The 13,978-nt window shown below is 51.8% G+C and overlaps 1 protein-coding gene across 1 annotated transcript in view; it reads left to right on the top strand.

Moving 5' to 3' along the window:
- The window catches only part of ELF4 (E74 like ETS transcription factor 4), a 40,095-nt gene that overhangs the window by 16,021 nt on the left and 10,096 nt on the right, over window positions 1-13,978 (top strand). The window contains exon 2 of the mRNA XM_084640323.1: window positions 11,035-11,321. Within this exon, the coding sequence (XP_084496449.1) occupies window positions 11,250-11,321 (72 nt within the window). The 5' untranslated portion in view covers window positions 11,035-11,249. The remainder of the gene's footprint in view (window positions 1-11,034; window positions 11,322-13,978) is intronic.

Raw genomic sequence — 13,978 nt, 5'->3', positions numbered from 1 at the left:
AGGAGTTTGCTGTCGCATTTGTGGTCAGCCGGGCAGACGTCCCGCAGCTGAGGCGTAGCTGAGTGCTGTGAGCTGGAGGCCTGGCACAGAATTTCACACATGGTCATGCCCTCCGCAGCCAGAAGCAATGGTTTGGCTTGGTGCCTGGATGCCTTGGGACTGCACTCAAACAGCTGCACAGCCCCTGGGACCCCCTCTGCAGCAGCGATGTAAAGTCCTGTCAGGCACTTTGCATCCTGCCCCCCAAGGACGAGTTCAGTCCCACGGGTGGTCAGGGCAAACCCCCAGAATCACAGAAATTAGAGCTGGAAAAGCCCTTGTCTAGGGAGACATCCAGCACATTCTCCAGTGGCCATGGCAGCATTGCTCTTCACGATACATTTTCTAGTATCTCTTGTGCTCTTTTAAACCCAGCCATGGAGCTTCCAGCCCTTCCCTCCATTAATGCATGTTCCTGACATGAGAAATGGGCTGAGGCACTGATCTTCTGCATATCACAATGGTACATGTGGGGTTGTCTTGAAGGAGCTGCAGAGGACAATAGTCAGAGATAGAGCCCTTAACAGGATGGGAGAATAGCCCCCTGCACCAGCCTAGGTCCCTGAAGCAGGCCCCTGAATGGCTTACCTCAAGGTGAAAGGCTCTTACCCCATCTCTGAGCTGCCCCTTAGCCAGACTGAATTGAACTGGCCCTGTGGAGGTGAAAGGCCCAGCCCTCATCTCTTGTAGCACCCACTCCGCACAAAATATGTTTTAAATGCTTGATCCTAAACAAATGCAACTTGTTACCATCCACCTGGGAGAAAAGTAACCCGAGACCCAGCTATTCAGCAGGGCAGAAAAGGGGGGAACAGGGGTGGCAGGAGAGATGGACACAAATCCATGGTGTGAGTGTGGGCACCCAGGTAGATCACTGTGGTTCTAGGCTGCATGCTGAACACAGAGACCGCCTACCGTGGAGCAGGGTGGCCAGAGTCCCAGCTGGGGTGTCACTGCTCCTCTCAGAACCAGAACCGATCCAGGCAAATTAGTGGGAGTGCAAGGGTGACAAACTCCTAGTTTCGCTGATCTGTGCAGAGAGACTAACCGAATTCAGCCTGGCTATCCAAAGGCATCAATGCGGAGAAGGAAGCAATACAAGGCAGTAGTGTTTCTAATGGACCCATCACTGCAGTAAGTAGGTGCCAGAGTTAGGAGCAAGGAGTTGAAATCAAGAAAATGAACATGCCGCTGAATCTCAGGAGAGGCTTCCTGCTTGGGAGAGTGGGATGGAGGCCACACTGTTTTGGCTTTTTAAAACTGGAAACTATTCAGAGAGAAATACTGTCAGTTAGGCAGGACAATCTATTTCCCTCAGAAAAAAATGCAACGCAACCCAAAGAGTCTATCTAGGAAACCATTAGCTTGTTGAAGTTAAAGTTCCTATATCAACCTTAACTCTGCCCCTCATCCCAACCATCAAAGAGCTAGGTATTCTGATGACATGATGCTCATTCACACAAAAGAATTGTCATTCCTGTGGTGTGGCTTAGCCACATCTTTGTTACAGCAGTGTCCCAAAGCAGTGCTCACTGAGAATTTTTTCAGTTTGATTCTCTGATGGAAAAGACTCTTTGGAACACTTTGGCTAAAGACATGGCGGGGAACAGCTGCAATTCCCTCTCCTGGTCTCACGCCACTGTTCTGCCACCAAGGCTAGATTCACAAAAGGATTTAGGGGCCTAATTGCTATGTTAGGTACCTAAGTCCAAAATTTAGATCCTCACAACCCCTTCTCAGCTGCTGATTTGCTCTAAAGGTGTGTAAATTCCCATGGCACCTACATTTCTGCTGGTGGCATGCACAAAGCTACCTAAATTCGGCTGCCACTGAGCTGCCCAGTGTCTAAGCCCTGGTGGGATCCTCAAACTAGAGGTTTCTCCGCCTAGTTTGCTTGCAAGGCCCCAGCCAGTAGCATGCATAGAGGCTTCCTTGGAGGACACCCACAGAATCAGCCCCTGCACCAAGCCCCTCTGGTGGCCATGTTGGGATGTGAGAGACCCACATTCAAATTCCCAGTCTGCCTGAGTCAGAGTGGGGACAGGAACTTAGGTCACCTATCTCCCAGGTGAGCCCCCTGCCAATGGGGCATTCGGGGGCAGGTCTCTCCCTGTTGAAGCTGTTCCATGGGGTATAGGACAGAGCAAGTGTCACTCCTGTGTTTCTAACCCCACCCATGAGCTCTGATTAGCACAGCTCCCAAGGAGTGGGTCATGCAGAACTGCTGCCCCCTACTGGCGGCTTTCTAAAGAACATCAGGAAATGGCACTGAGCGGGCTGAGGAATGGCCCTGCTCTAGAAATGAGCTGCAGCCAGGTGCTGCACATGGGTTACGTGAGGTTTGGAAGAGGTGACAGTTTTCACATGGATGGAACCAGTGTCTCCAGAAGTGCTGAGCGAGGCCCCTGCAGGTTCAGTGCAGTTTGTACCCAGCCATTCTGGGTACAGCTGTTCCCAGAAAGAGATGCTGCCATTTTTTAAGCTCTAGAACTCAAAACCCAGTGAATGGCTGCTTTCCCAAGGGACCCCAGTAGCTGCAGGCCCTGAAGGGCCCCAGGAGACCCGGCGAGAGCGGGCTTAGCATGGAAGTGTGGTAGAACCTGACCTGTGCAGTCCCTGCTCCCTGCTCTGGGCCCAGAGAGCTTTGACTTCTATTAAATGGAGCCAAATGCTAAGCTTGGGCCCTACCAGCACTGCTGAGGCCTGGCTGGCTGGCCCTGCCGCTGTCTCTTGAGTCTGCTTGTTGGGTGCCCTGGCAATTTGTGCTGCACGGGGCAGTGCCAGGTTGCCCTAAACACTCCTACAGGACAGACTTGGGGACTGCACTTACATTTCCAAAAGGAGAGGAGCCCTGCAATGCCAACTTCCACTGCACAGTGTCAGCTCTCCTCCCAGGCTCCTCTCAGCCATAGTGGTGGAGCTGTGGGGCACAGATCTCGCAAGGAAAAGTGAGCAGGAAAATCAGAAATTTATTAAAAATAGAGAAGAGTACCAATGGGCAGTGGCATGTGCAGGGGGCTCAGGGCGTGTGCAGGAGGCTCAAAGTGCATGCACTACGAGGGCTGAGCAGGGGGCTCGGGGCACATGCACCATGAGGGCTGAGCAGGGGGCTCGGGTCGCGTGCACCACGAGGGCTCTGCAAGGAGCAGTAGTGGTGTTTTTGTGTAATGCTGATGTATAATGTGCAACAGGTGTGTGTGCAAGAGACTCCTAAGAGAAGCATGCGGGCGCCATAGGGGGTGAGTGCTCCAGACAGCTGGGCCTGGGGCTCTTTAAGCTTTGTGACTTTCCCAAGGGGACAAAGCTCAGCATGTCACAGCTGAAGGCCTCTGGAAGGAGCATGCTGTGAGTGCTGGCTTACCTGCTTTCACAGGTGTGCTTGGTGTCATGTATCAGATGTTTCAGAATAACAGCCGTGTTAGTCTGTATCCGCAAAAAGAAAAGGAGGACTTGTGGCACCTGAGAGACTAACCAATTTATTTGAGCATAAGCTTTCGTGAGCTACAGCTCACTTCATTGGAAGTGAGCTGTAGCTCACGAAAGCTTATGCTCAAATAAATTGGTTAGTCTCTCAGGTGCCACAAGTCCTCCTTTTCTTTTTGTATCAGATGTTGACTGATTACAGACATTCCACCCCAGAGAGAGAAATAAAGACGTGTTCTCTTTAAGAAACTTGAATGGACTGTTTACTCTGGCTGTTCTCTGCTCAGATAACGTGTATGACAGACAGCACCACAATTAAGCATTCCATTCCATCTCTCCCTTTAAGTTCTACATCCCCACCAAAATTTACACTCTCTCGCTGGCTTTGAAGTTCAGGAGGTATCAGTCTAAGTGTCTCTGAATTGTACGGGTTTTCTAATGACAAGACCTGAACGAATAACAACTTGGTCCCTTGTCTGTCCATTAGTTGTAATGACTGGCTCTGGTCGATTTGGAATCTTTGAGTCTTCTTTTTCTTGTTCCATACCCGCCATCGGTAGCTTTCGCTCTGTTGATGGTTCTTTCTGAGGAACAAACTGTAGATGTCAATGGTTTCTGTTGAACTCTTCGCTGTTGGTCTCAATCACACATAATTTGAGTGATTAGTTTTCTTTATAACAGCTGTACTTGTCCATCCTTTTTCTCCTTCTAGTTTGACATGAACATGGTCACCAGGTTCTAGACTTGGCAGGTCTCTGAGTGACGTGTTGTAAAAGTGTTCAGAAACTCTTGTGCCCTTTTAGCTGATGTGGCTACTCTCTTCATGTCTGGGCACTTTGCAGATAGGTCTTTTTCCGAAGTCAGAGCAGTAGTTCTGAGTTGTCTCCTCATTAGGAGTTGTGCTGGACTATATCCAGTAGCTGGTATCAGAAGAGCAAGGAATGGATCATCCTGCAGTAGGATTTTCTTGGCTGTCTGTACAGCTCTCTCAGCCTCTCCATTCACTTGTGGGTAATGTGGGCTGCTAGTAATACAATCAAAATGACATTTCATTTGGAATGACAAATTCTGCTGCAGTGAATTGTACTCCACTGACTGTCACTAGTTGTTCTGGAATACTGAAGTGAGTAAAAGTGCACTTCAGTTTTTTGATACCATTGCAACATGTTTTGTATTTCATGTACATTATTTCTATCTGGAAAAATAGTCACTCTATTGTTCAGGATTGTCTCCTAAAGTTATTTGTACTGGATCTAATTTCAATATCATCTACTATTGAAGCACTCCGTTGAGTTCTTCATCCTGGTTGTCATGCTGTGGCTGAGAAGGTTGCTGGTCTTTGATCCTTTGATCACATGCACTCTGAATATAAAGCTTTTATCTTGTAAGTTGTTTCTGTGGTGAACTGGCCTGTGCAGTTCAGAATATCTCCAGGGCTAGTCAGAGCTGTGTCAGGTGACTTCAGCTTTGGGAGGGGTTGAAGGTGATTGGAAGTCCCTTCTGAGATGACTGTGACGTGCACTCCTGAGTCAATTTTAAAGTCAATAGTCTTGCCATGAATATTTAGTTTCACTCTCCAGGTAGACTGTGTGTCATCACACATGATGGAGCCCAGGAACAATATCTCCTTGATTGGCTGTAATATGAATCAACTCCCTGACTGCCTTAGTATGGGGAACACTGCAAAATGTCCATATTTTATGCATTTATGACATTTTGCACCTTTGGCTGGACATACATCTCTTGGGCTATGAATTTTCCCACACTTTGTATATTTAGTCTGAAAGGCTTTGTAGTTAGCCTGGAATTTCTCTCTCCTTGCCTCAGGGCTTTTATGATGATGACTTCTAGCACTCATGCTGCTCGTGTTTGCTGCTTCTAAGCTAGTTTCTAGTTTGTCTAGTTTGTTAAGTTTGTTTTGCTGCCACAATTTCATAGTTTGCTTTGCTATTTGAATAGCTGTGTGTAGGGTTATGTCTGGTTTTCATTATAGCTGCTGTGACCGACTATAATCTGTAAGGCCAATAACCAATCTATCTTTAATATTTTCATATTTTACAGGCCCCAAATAAGTTTTCAGCCAATGCATGTGAAGCTCTGATAAAAGATTCAACAGATTCCCCAGTTGTGGAATTCTGTGGTGAAAACGTGCCCTTTTATAACCCACATTTCTCTGAGGTGCAAGGTGTGCATCAAACATAGCCAGAACACTTTCCCAGTCATCTTTGTGACTGTCTTCGGTAAAGGTAAATGCTCTGCCATCTCTCCCATAACATACATTGCAGAAAAAAGGAGTACTTGTGGCACCTTAGAGACTAACAAAGTATACCTGGATGTCTCCAGTGTTCTTGTGGAGTTTGGTTGCAATGTGAAATCTTGCAAAATGCTGCTTCCAGTCTGTCCATTGTGAAGGTCTGTCAAAGGTGAAGTTCCCTGAAGTTGAAGTTCTCTGGCATGTTGGTGAGAGCGACCCTGCAACCTTTCTTGCTGCTTTTCTTCTGTTTCTGTTCTCTGGCACTGGCTAGACTGCCTTTACCTTTGTTGCATGTCATGTATCAGATAATGACTGGTTACAGAGTTTCCACCCCAGAGGGATACTTGAAGATGTACCCTCTTTAAGAAACTTTAATGCACTGCCAGCTAGGGCGGTTCTGTGCTCAGATAAGGTATACGATACACTCTCAGGTGTCCAAGTAGTCTGGAGGACACTGATTTTATTTGGCTAATCAGGACTTCTGCTAATCAAGAGAGCAGGAGCCACGCAGCCATAGGGTGGCCTTTCCTGCAGTCCTGGCTAGGAGTCTCTGCTCTACCCTGCTCATTCACTCCTGTGACAGCAGGACTGCAGAGGACTCCCTCCATGCAGGGCCAGTGGCACCCGATCCCTGCCAGTACAAGGTGAAAGGGGGAGGTTGTGCTTCTGGTGGGGCAGAGGAAAGACCCCCGGCCAGGACTCTGCTCTGCCCACCAGAACTGCAGCCTTCCCTGCACCTTGTGCTTGCAGTGATCGGGTGTCACCCATCCTGCAGCAGCTCAGGAAATCCCTTCAGCTCTGCTGTCACACAGCTGTGCTCACTCACTCCCATAACAGTGGGGCTGCAGAGGGCTCCTTGTGTTGCTGGAGGAGCCATTCAGCAGCAGGGTGGCCTCCCCCCGGCTGGGGGCTTGTCTTTCTCCTCCTCCTTGCAGTCCTGACTGGGGTCTCTGCTCTGTTACCTGAACCTCTGCATTAGCCAAATCCCTTCCTTGCTCCCTCCCACTCCCCATGAAATGCATGCTGCAGAGGGCATGTATAGTGTGTCTCCCTTCCTTGCCCCCCCATGAGATCCACACTTCAGATAGGGTTGCCAACTTTCTAATTGCACAAAACTGAACACCCTTGCCCTGTCCCCTGCCCTGCCCCTTCCCCAAGGCCCTGCCCCTTCTGAGGCCCTGCCACCACTAAACTCCAGCCCCCCTCCCTTCATCGCTCACTCTCTCCCACCCTTACTCACTTTCACTGGGCTGGGGCAGGGGATTGGAGTGCAGGAGGGGGTGAGGGCTCCAGCTGGGGCTGCGGGCTCTGGGGTGGGGCCAGAAATGAGGGGTTCAGGGTGCAGGAGCGGGTGAGGGCTCTGGGCTGGGGCTGGGTATGAAGGGTTGGGGGTGCAGGAGTGGGCTCTGGGCTGGGACAGGGGGTTGGAGTGCAGGAGGGGGTGTGGGGTGCAGGGTCCAGGAGGGACTTTGGGTGGAGGAGGGGGCTCAAGGATGGGGTAGGGGGTTGGGCTGCAGGGAGCGGTGCAGGGTGTGGGCTCTGGAAGGGAGTTAGGGTGTGGGAGGGGGTTCTGACCTGGGGCAGGGGGTTGGGGTGCGGACGGCGCTTACCTCAGGCAGCTCCCAGTTGGTGGTGCAGTGGGGCTAAGGCAGGATCCCTGCCTGCCCTGGCTCCGCACTGCTCCCAGAAGTGGCCAGCATGTCTTGCCCCTAAGTGGAGGAGCGGCTTCCCATTGGTGTGGGGCAGCACGTAGAGCTTCCCTATTTGCCCCTGCGCCTAGGGGCTGGACATGACAGCCATTTCTGGGAGCCGCACAGAGCCAGGGCATGCAGGGTGCCTGCCTCAGCCCCACTGCACCGTCAACCAGACTTTTAGCAGCTTGGTCAGCAGTGTTGACCGGAGCCGCTAGGGTCTCTTTTCGACCGGGCGTTCCAATTGAAAACCAGACACCTGGCAACCTTAGCTGCAGAGGGTACGCTTTGCATGTCTCCCTTCCTTGCACCTCCCCCTAGAGTTGCCAACTTTCTAATCACACAAAACCGAACACTCCTGCCCCGCCCCTGCCCCAAGGCCCTGACCTTGACCCGCCCCTTCTCTGAGTCCCTGCGCCCTATCACTCCATCCCCCTCCCTCCATCACTCACTCTCCCCCACCCTCGCTCACTTTCACCAGGCTGGGGCAGGGGGTTGGGGTGCGGGAGGGGGGTGAGGGCTCTGGCTAGGGGTGAAGGCTCTGAGGTGGGGCTGGGGATGAGGGAATTGGTGTGCAGGAGGGGGCTGGAGCAGGGGTTGGGGTGCGGGAGAGGATTCGGTGTGTGGGGTCCAAGTGGCACTTACTGCGTCTCCCGTGAAGCAGTCACCAGGTCCCTGCAGCCCCTAGAAGCATGGGTGGCCAGGGAGCCTCCATGCACTGACCCTGCCCCAAGGCCTGAGTCCACAGCTCCCATTGGCTGGGAACCGGGACCAATGGGAGCTGCGACAGTGGTCAAGGAGGCTCCGTGCGCTGCCCTCGCACCTGCAGGCGCCGCCCCTGCAGCTCCCATTGGCCGACCATGTGTCTAGGGGCTACAGGGAACTAACTGGCAGCCGCCTCCGGGAGCCACGTGGAGCTAGGGCAGGCTTAGCCCCGGCCCCCTGCTGTGCTGCCAACTGGACTTTTAATGACCCAGTCAGCGGTGCCCACTAGAGCCACCAGGGTCCCTTTTTGACCGGGCATTCCAGTTGAAAACCGGACACCTGGCAACCCTCCCCTCGCCATGCTGCAAAGGGTGCGTATCGCTGTCTCGCATGTTGCCGGACAGAAGGGATTCCAGATAATGCAAAGGTCCTAATAAGAGGGGTTCAGATACACGGCACTGTACCATATCATGCACGGCGCTACCTAGAGGCTAACCATTCTAACAGTTCAACTTTCCATTCCACGCGAAGCTCAGTGCCCGGCCCTCGGATGCAGTGGCTGCTTTGCAGCTGGCATGGTTGTGCTGATGTGTGAAGCCTCAGCACTTGGCAGAGTTGCACAAAACTGCTTTTTTCTTCTCTATGGAGTCTGGAGGTGTTTTGCCATTTGTCCTGCTGTGTTGCGTTTGTCAGGGATTCGCCCCAGAGCTGCAGCAGGGGGTAGGGTCTGCCCCCAGTCGCCTCCCTTTGCATGAGATGGTTGCTAGATCAGCTGTCCCCTCCAGCTTTGAGCTGTCTCGGCAGGAGGCTGCAGGGTGACATGTTTGCTGGATTTTGGTTTCAGTTTCCTATTGAATCTATTTTGAGGCTGACGTTTCTATTTGTGCCTGGGAGCAGAGAGTGCAAACATGCAAATGCAGAACACAAAGCACTGTGCTCAGCCACTGCAGTCTGGGCAGCCTTTCCTAGCACGACCCCCACTTGCTCACTGCAGGCCTGCCGGCAATGCAACAGCACACAACCTCAACTGCATGGAACTAGGGTGACCAGACAGCAAGTGTGAAAAATTGGGACGGGGGTGGAGGGCAATAGGAACTTATATAAGAAAAAGACCCAAAAATCGTACTGTCCCTATAAAATCAGGACATCTGGTCACCCTACATGGAACAGACATGGGAATAGCTGCACTTAGGAACAAGGCTCCCTGCTCTCATTGCCAAGAGATACTAATACCTTGCTCTGACAGCCCTTTTCAACTGCAGATCTCAAAACGATTTAGAAAGCAGGTCAGCATCCTTATCCCCATTTTACAGATGGGGAAACTGAGGCACAGAGGGGTGCAGGAACATGCCCAAGATCACCTAGCAGGCCAGTGGTAGAGCTGGGACTAGAACTCAGCTGTCCCGTGTACTCGTTCAGTGCCCTATCCACTAGGCCACACTGCCTCCCTTGTGTTATAGCATGGCACCAGCTGGGCTGTTACTAAGGCTGAGCATGGCTTCCTGTTTAAAGGTGGGCTCTACGTGCTCTAAAATCCACATGCTGATTTGGATTGGCTTGAAATTTGTTATGCCTCATGGTGGGGGCAGATTAAGATCCACCTTTGGGTTTATTTGAACAAGAGGTTCCTGTGTTATATTCCCCCCCAAAACCAGCATTTTACAAAATCATCTTGTTCTTCTACCATTTTTTGCGCACCCCCGGGGCTCAAAAAAGGGCTTGGCTCTTCCCCAAATTGAGCTCGGTCACAAGGATTTCTCTCTGCTTGGACATGACACCCACTGCCCGCTTGGGGAAGTGATAGAGAAAGGCAGTCAGTGTAAAGTTTGTACCCTGCATTGCCGAACTACTGCACCTACAAGTGAAAAGCACTTGTGCAGTGAGACGGGCTCTGCTGGAACCAGAACATTGGCAGGTGGTGTGTTGCCACAGTACTGGGTACCTCATGGCGACATGCTGTGGGCATTGAACTGAGCCCTGGCCTTGGCAGCTCTCAGGGAACGTGTGTGGGGCACCTTGCTCTATGCCTACACTCTGCAGGGAGCCTGTGGGGAGCCTGGCCCCGAGATGAAAATGTCTGGTTTAAGAATGCAGAATGCACTGCAATTCCTCTGCTGACTCTGCTTTAACTTCAGCAGAGTGACAAGGAAATTAGCATTGATTAATAGAGGGAAGACGAACGACTCTAGTAAGCAGTTAGGGTAAAGAAATCATGTTTCCTGAATATTGGGATTGGTTTGTGATGCACTGCCCCCTGCATGAGCTGCTCAGAACACGTTCCAATTCTTATCACCCTGTTTGGTGCAGAGCTGGGGAATATCGGGGGTCAGAGCAGTGAGGAGAATGTGGGAGGTTGGGAAAGAGGCCTGGAGACTGCGGGGAGGGGGAGGCCTGGGGAGTGCAGGGGCGGGGAGCATGCGGGGCTGTGGGGCCTGGGCAGTGCGGGGTCAGGGAGTGTGTCGGGGAGGTGGAGGCCTGGGGATGGTGGGGCGGGGGAGGCCTGGGAATTGCAGCGTGGGGGGAGGGAGGCCTGGGGAGGGGTGCCAACCCTCCAGACTTGGCCTGGAGTCTCCCGGAATCGGCCTCCATCTCCTGGTGACTACAGAAAGCAATCCAGGAGATTTTAGTAGGATATTTTAAGAAAATGACATTACATCATGTTCGGGGGAAAAATCTCCTGGAATAGCTTCAGTCAGAGTTGGCAATCCTAGGCGTGGGAATTGCAGGGTTGGGGAGCATGTGGGGCCTCAGGAGTGTGGGGGTACGGGGTGGGGGAGGCCTGGAGAATATAGGGGCAGGGAGCAAGCAGGGGAGTGGGGCCTGGGGACTGTGGCGTGGGGAGCCCTTGGGGGGCCGATGAGCTGCTCCCTCTGGCTGGCTCCCGCACAGTAGAGCAGTAACATCTCTTTCTCTCTCTGGCAGGCCCTGGCCTGTGGAGACATTGCTCAGCATGCAGCGGTAGCCGAGGGGATCCCTCATCCAGATCCCTGGGCTGGGCCAGTTGTGCGGAGCAGCCTTTCCCTGCCATCCCTATGAAGCTGCGGACAGCTGCAGTCCTGTCACACCGGCTCCCGCAGGGCAAAGGCACCACAGCTCCCTCCATCTCTCCTGCCAGTGCCTGTCTCTGATGCTGGGCCATGTCACTAGCTGCCCACCCCACTGATCTGGGATTTGAATTTGCCAGCAGCAGCTTGGAGGAGATACACCAGGTAGGGTCTAGGGACAGATGCACGCACTCCACTCCCATTCCTACCCTGTCTGCAGTGGGGACCAGCCTCACCGGTGTGTCTGTCTGGGGGCAGGAGGATACTATGAAATGTGCAGGGGGGGCAGTCCTAAATCCCTGCCAGGGGAGGTCGTGTGATCAAACCATAACCCCGCTGGTGCTGTTAGCAGGGGAAGGGCTGCAAATGGGGGCAAGGGTTCCCCCTTGAGAGTCCAGTGGGAATCAGCCAGCTGAGTTTGACTCTGAGCTTGATGCTTTGGTGCTCTGGGGCTGAGCCCTATGGCAGGATCTTGCCTTAGTACCAGGGGGCAGTGTTTGGCAGGGAATGGGCATTTGCACAATGACTTGTCCCCGCTGGAGTTCTAAGCATCCCAGAGCCCTTTCTGTTGGCTCAGGGGAGCATTTATTTTTCTCCCGACGAGCCTTGTGTGCAGGAGTGAGAAAATCTAAGACAGAAGAATGGCTCCAACTAAATACAGGGAGGCTTGAGGAAAGAATTAAAGAAGAGTTCAGTGTGAACAAGCTAGCAGTAAAAGAACTGTTCTACAGCAAGACTATGCAGCATGACAAAAACGAGGAAGTTGATAGATCAGCCAGAAGAGACAGGACACTGGATGGCTACCAAAGCGAGAGAAGATGAGGAATTGTATAAGAGAGGGGATTCCTAATACCCGAACAACTGTTCTCACAGTTCTCAAACTGTTGTCGTGTTGTGAAGCCCGAGATGATATGATTTTAACCACAGAGGAAGGACCGAGTGTTTCATGTCCAGGCTGTGCTCAGTCAGCCAGAACCACTAACACACATTGCGAGTTGTGAGGAAACAGTGGACTTACCCATCTCATTAGGAGTAATTGCTTTTGAGAAAACAAGTAAGACCATAAGTCAGCTGAAGAGAGTTAAAACCCCAAGCTGTGGTAAGATGCACAGTGAAATGTTAAGTGCTGGAAAGGAAGTCATGGTGAATTACGTGTGCAGGCTGTGTAGCATGGGCTGGGGAAAGGAGACCTGCCCTAAAGACTGGAGAAGAGGTGTCACCTGTAAAAATCCCTAAAACGGGGACCCAGCCTTTTTGTGTTACGTGGAGTGGGATGACACGTCTCCCTGTACCTGGGAAAGTGTTTTGCACGCTCATTTTGAATAGGATGAAAATTGCCGTTTACAAAGTACCCAGGAATGAACAGGCTGGATTTTGATCCGAAAGGTTGTGTTCAGATCAGGTTTTCACCGCCAGGGAAGCTTAGAATACCAGCAGAAGAAGGTTTTTACTTCATTGATTTCACAAATCATTCGACAGTTTCCATAGAAAAGCCCTCTGGAAGATCCCAAGACACTATGGAATTCCAGCAAAAATTGCAAATGGATAAAAGCTTTGTATGACGAGTCTGCATGGTGGAGACAAGGAACAGTTTAAAATTGTTATTGATGTAAGGCAAGGCTGTGTACTTTCCCCACTTCTCTTCTGCATTGTCTTAGACTTTGTAATGAGATGAGTGACGGAGAGATGGGAGATAAACTGTGGGTCCTAGAGTTTGCAGATGACATAGTCATATGGATACCAACGTGGATGGAATGCAAAGAGTCTTTATGAGCATAAATGTAAAAGCTGCCAATCAGTATTCGTGTCAGTATGCAGGAGACCAAGATTATGGGGATAGCAGAGAATGCTGTCAATATTGACACATGTATGACTGATGGAGAAGAGTATGAAAGAGTTGATGACTTTGGTTAACTTTTAAGTACAATGTCTGCTAATGGCCAGCCCATTAAAGGAGTGAAGGCAAGAACTGGCAAAGCCAGAGAATCATTTTCTCATTTTTTAAACATCTGGAAGAGTAGGAAGACACATTTACACAGTGATGGCAATGCTATTAGGGAGACAAGATGTGAGAGGTCATATCCTTTATTGGACCAACTTCTGTTGGTGAGAGAGCCAAGCTTGTCTCTCTGATATACTGACACAGCTAGGCAGGTGTAAGCCATACGGGCTAAGCAGGCAATCGGGTGTCGCCCTGTTACAGCAAAGACCCAGCTATGCTATAGGGAGAGGAGACTGGGGAAGCAGGCCAGGCACTCCTGGGGGCTGACAGCTGCTGCAGGGCTGAAGCCAAGGGGCTGGGAGGTGCAGACCGACTCAGACTGAGCTAGGAGTAGCAGGAGGGAGCAGTGCACTCTCCATCAGTGGTTGGCTGCAACTCAGCAGCCCCTGTTCCAGGAGGCTTCTTTAGGAGACACAGTGCTGCCCTCCAGTGGCATGTACCTGCATCTCCCTTGCTCTGGCCACTTTCTGCTCTCATCTGTGGTGTAGCCAGCCAGCCTGCGAGGCCCTTACTCTGCATTCAGAGCAGCGCTACTGGGTGCCAGAGCGGGCCCTGTGCCTGCATCTCTGCAAAGGGTCAGGACTGCTCTCGCAGTGACCCGACAGCAGCGAGTCATGCAGCAGCCAATCCAACCACTGGCACTCTGGAATTTGTCCCCCTTGGGGCATTGCTAGGAGTGTGTGGGGCGCCTTACTGTGGGGTGGGGCAGCCACAATGGCTACACTGGCCAGCCATGCACGCAGAGGTGGGGGTGGGGGGTTCTGTGCAGCCAGGCAGCAGAGCCGCTGAGGGATGGGAGCTGTGCAGGGGCTTGGGATTC

Source organism: Lepidochelys olivacea (assembly GCF_965140295.1).
Source record: "Lepidochelys olivacea isolate rLepOli2 genome assembly, chromosome: 9".
Taxonomy (NCBI): domain Eukaryota; kingdom Metazoa; phylum Chordata; order Testudines; family Cheloniidae; genus Lepidochelys; species Lepidochelys olivacea.
The sequence above is the reverse complement of the archived record's forward strand: the minus strand, read 5'-3'. Positions and strand labels throughout refer to the sequence as shown.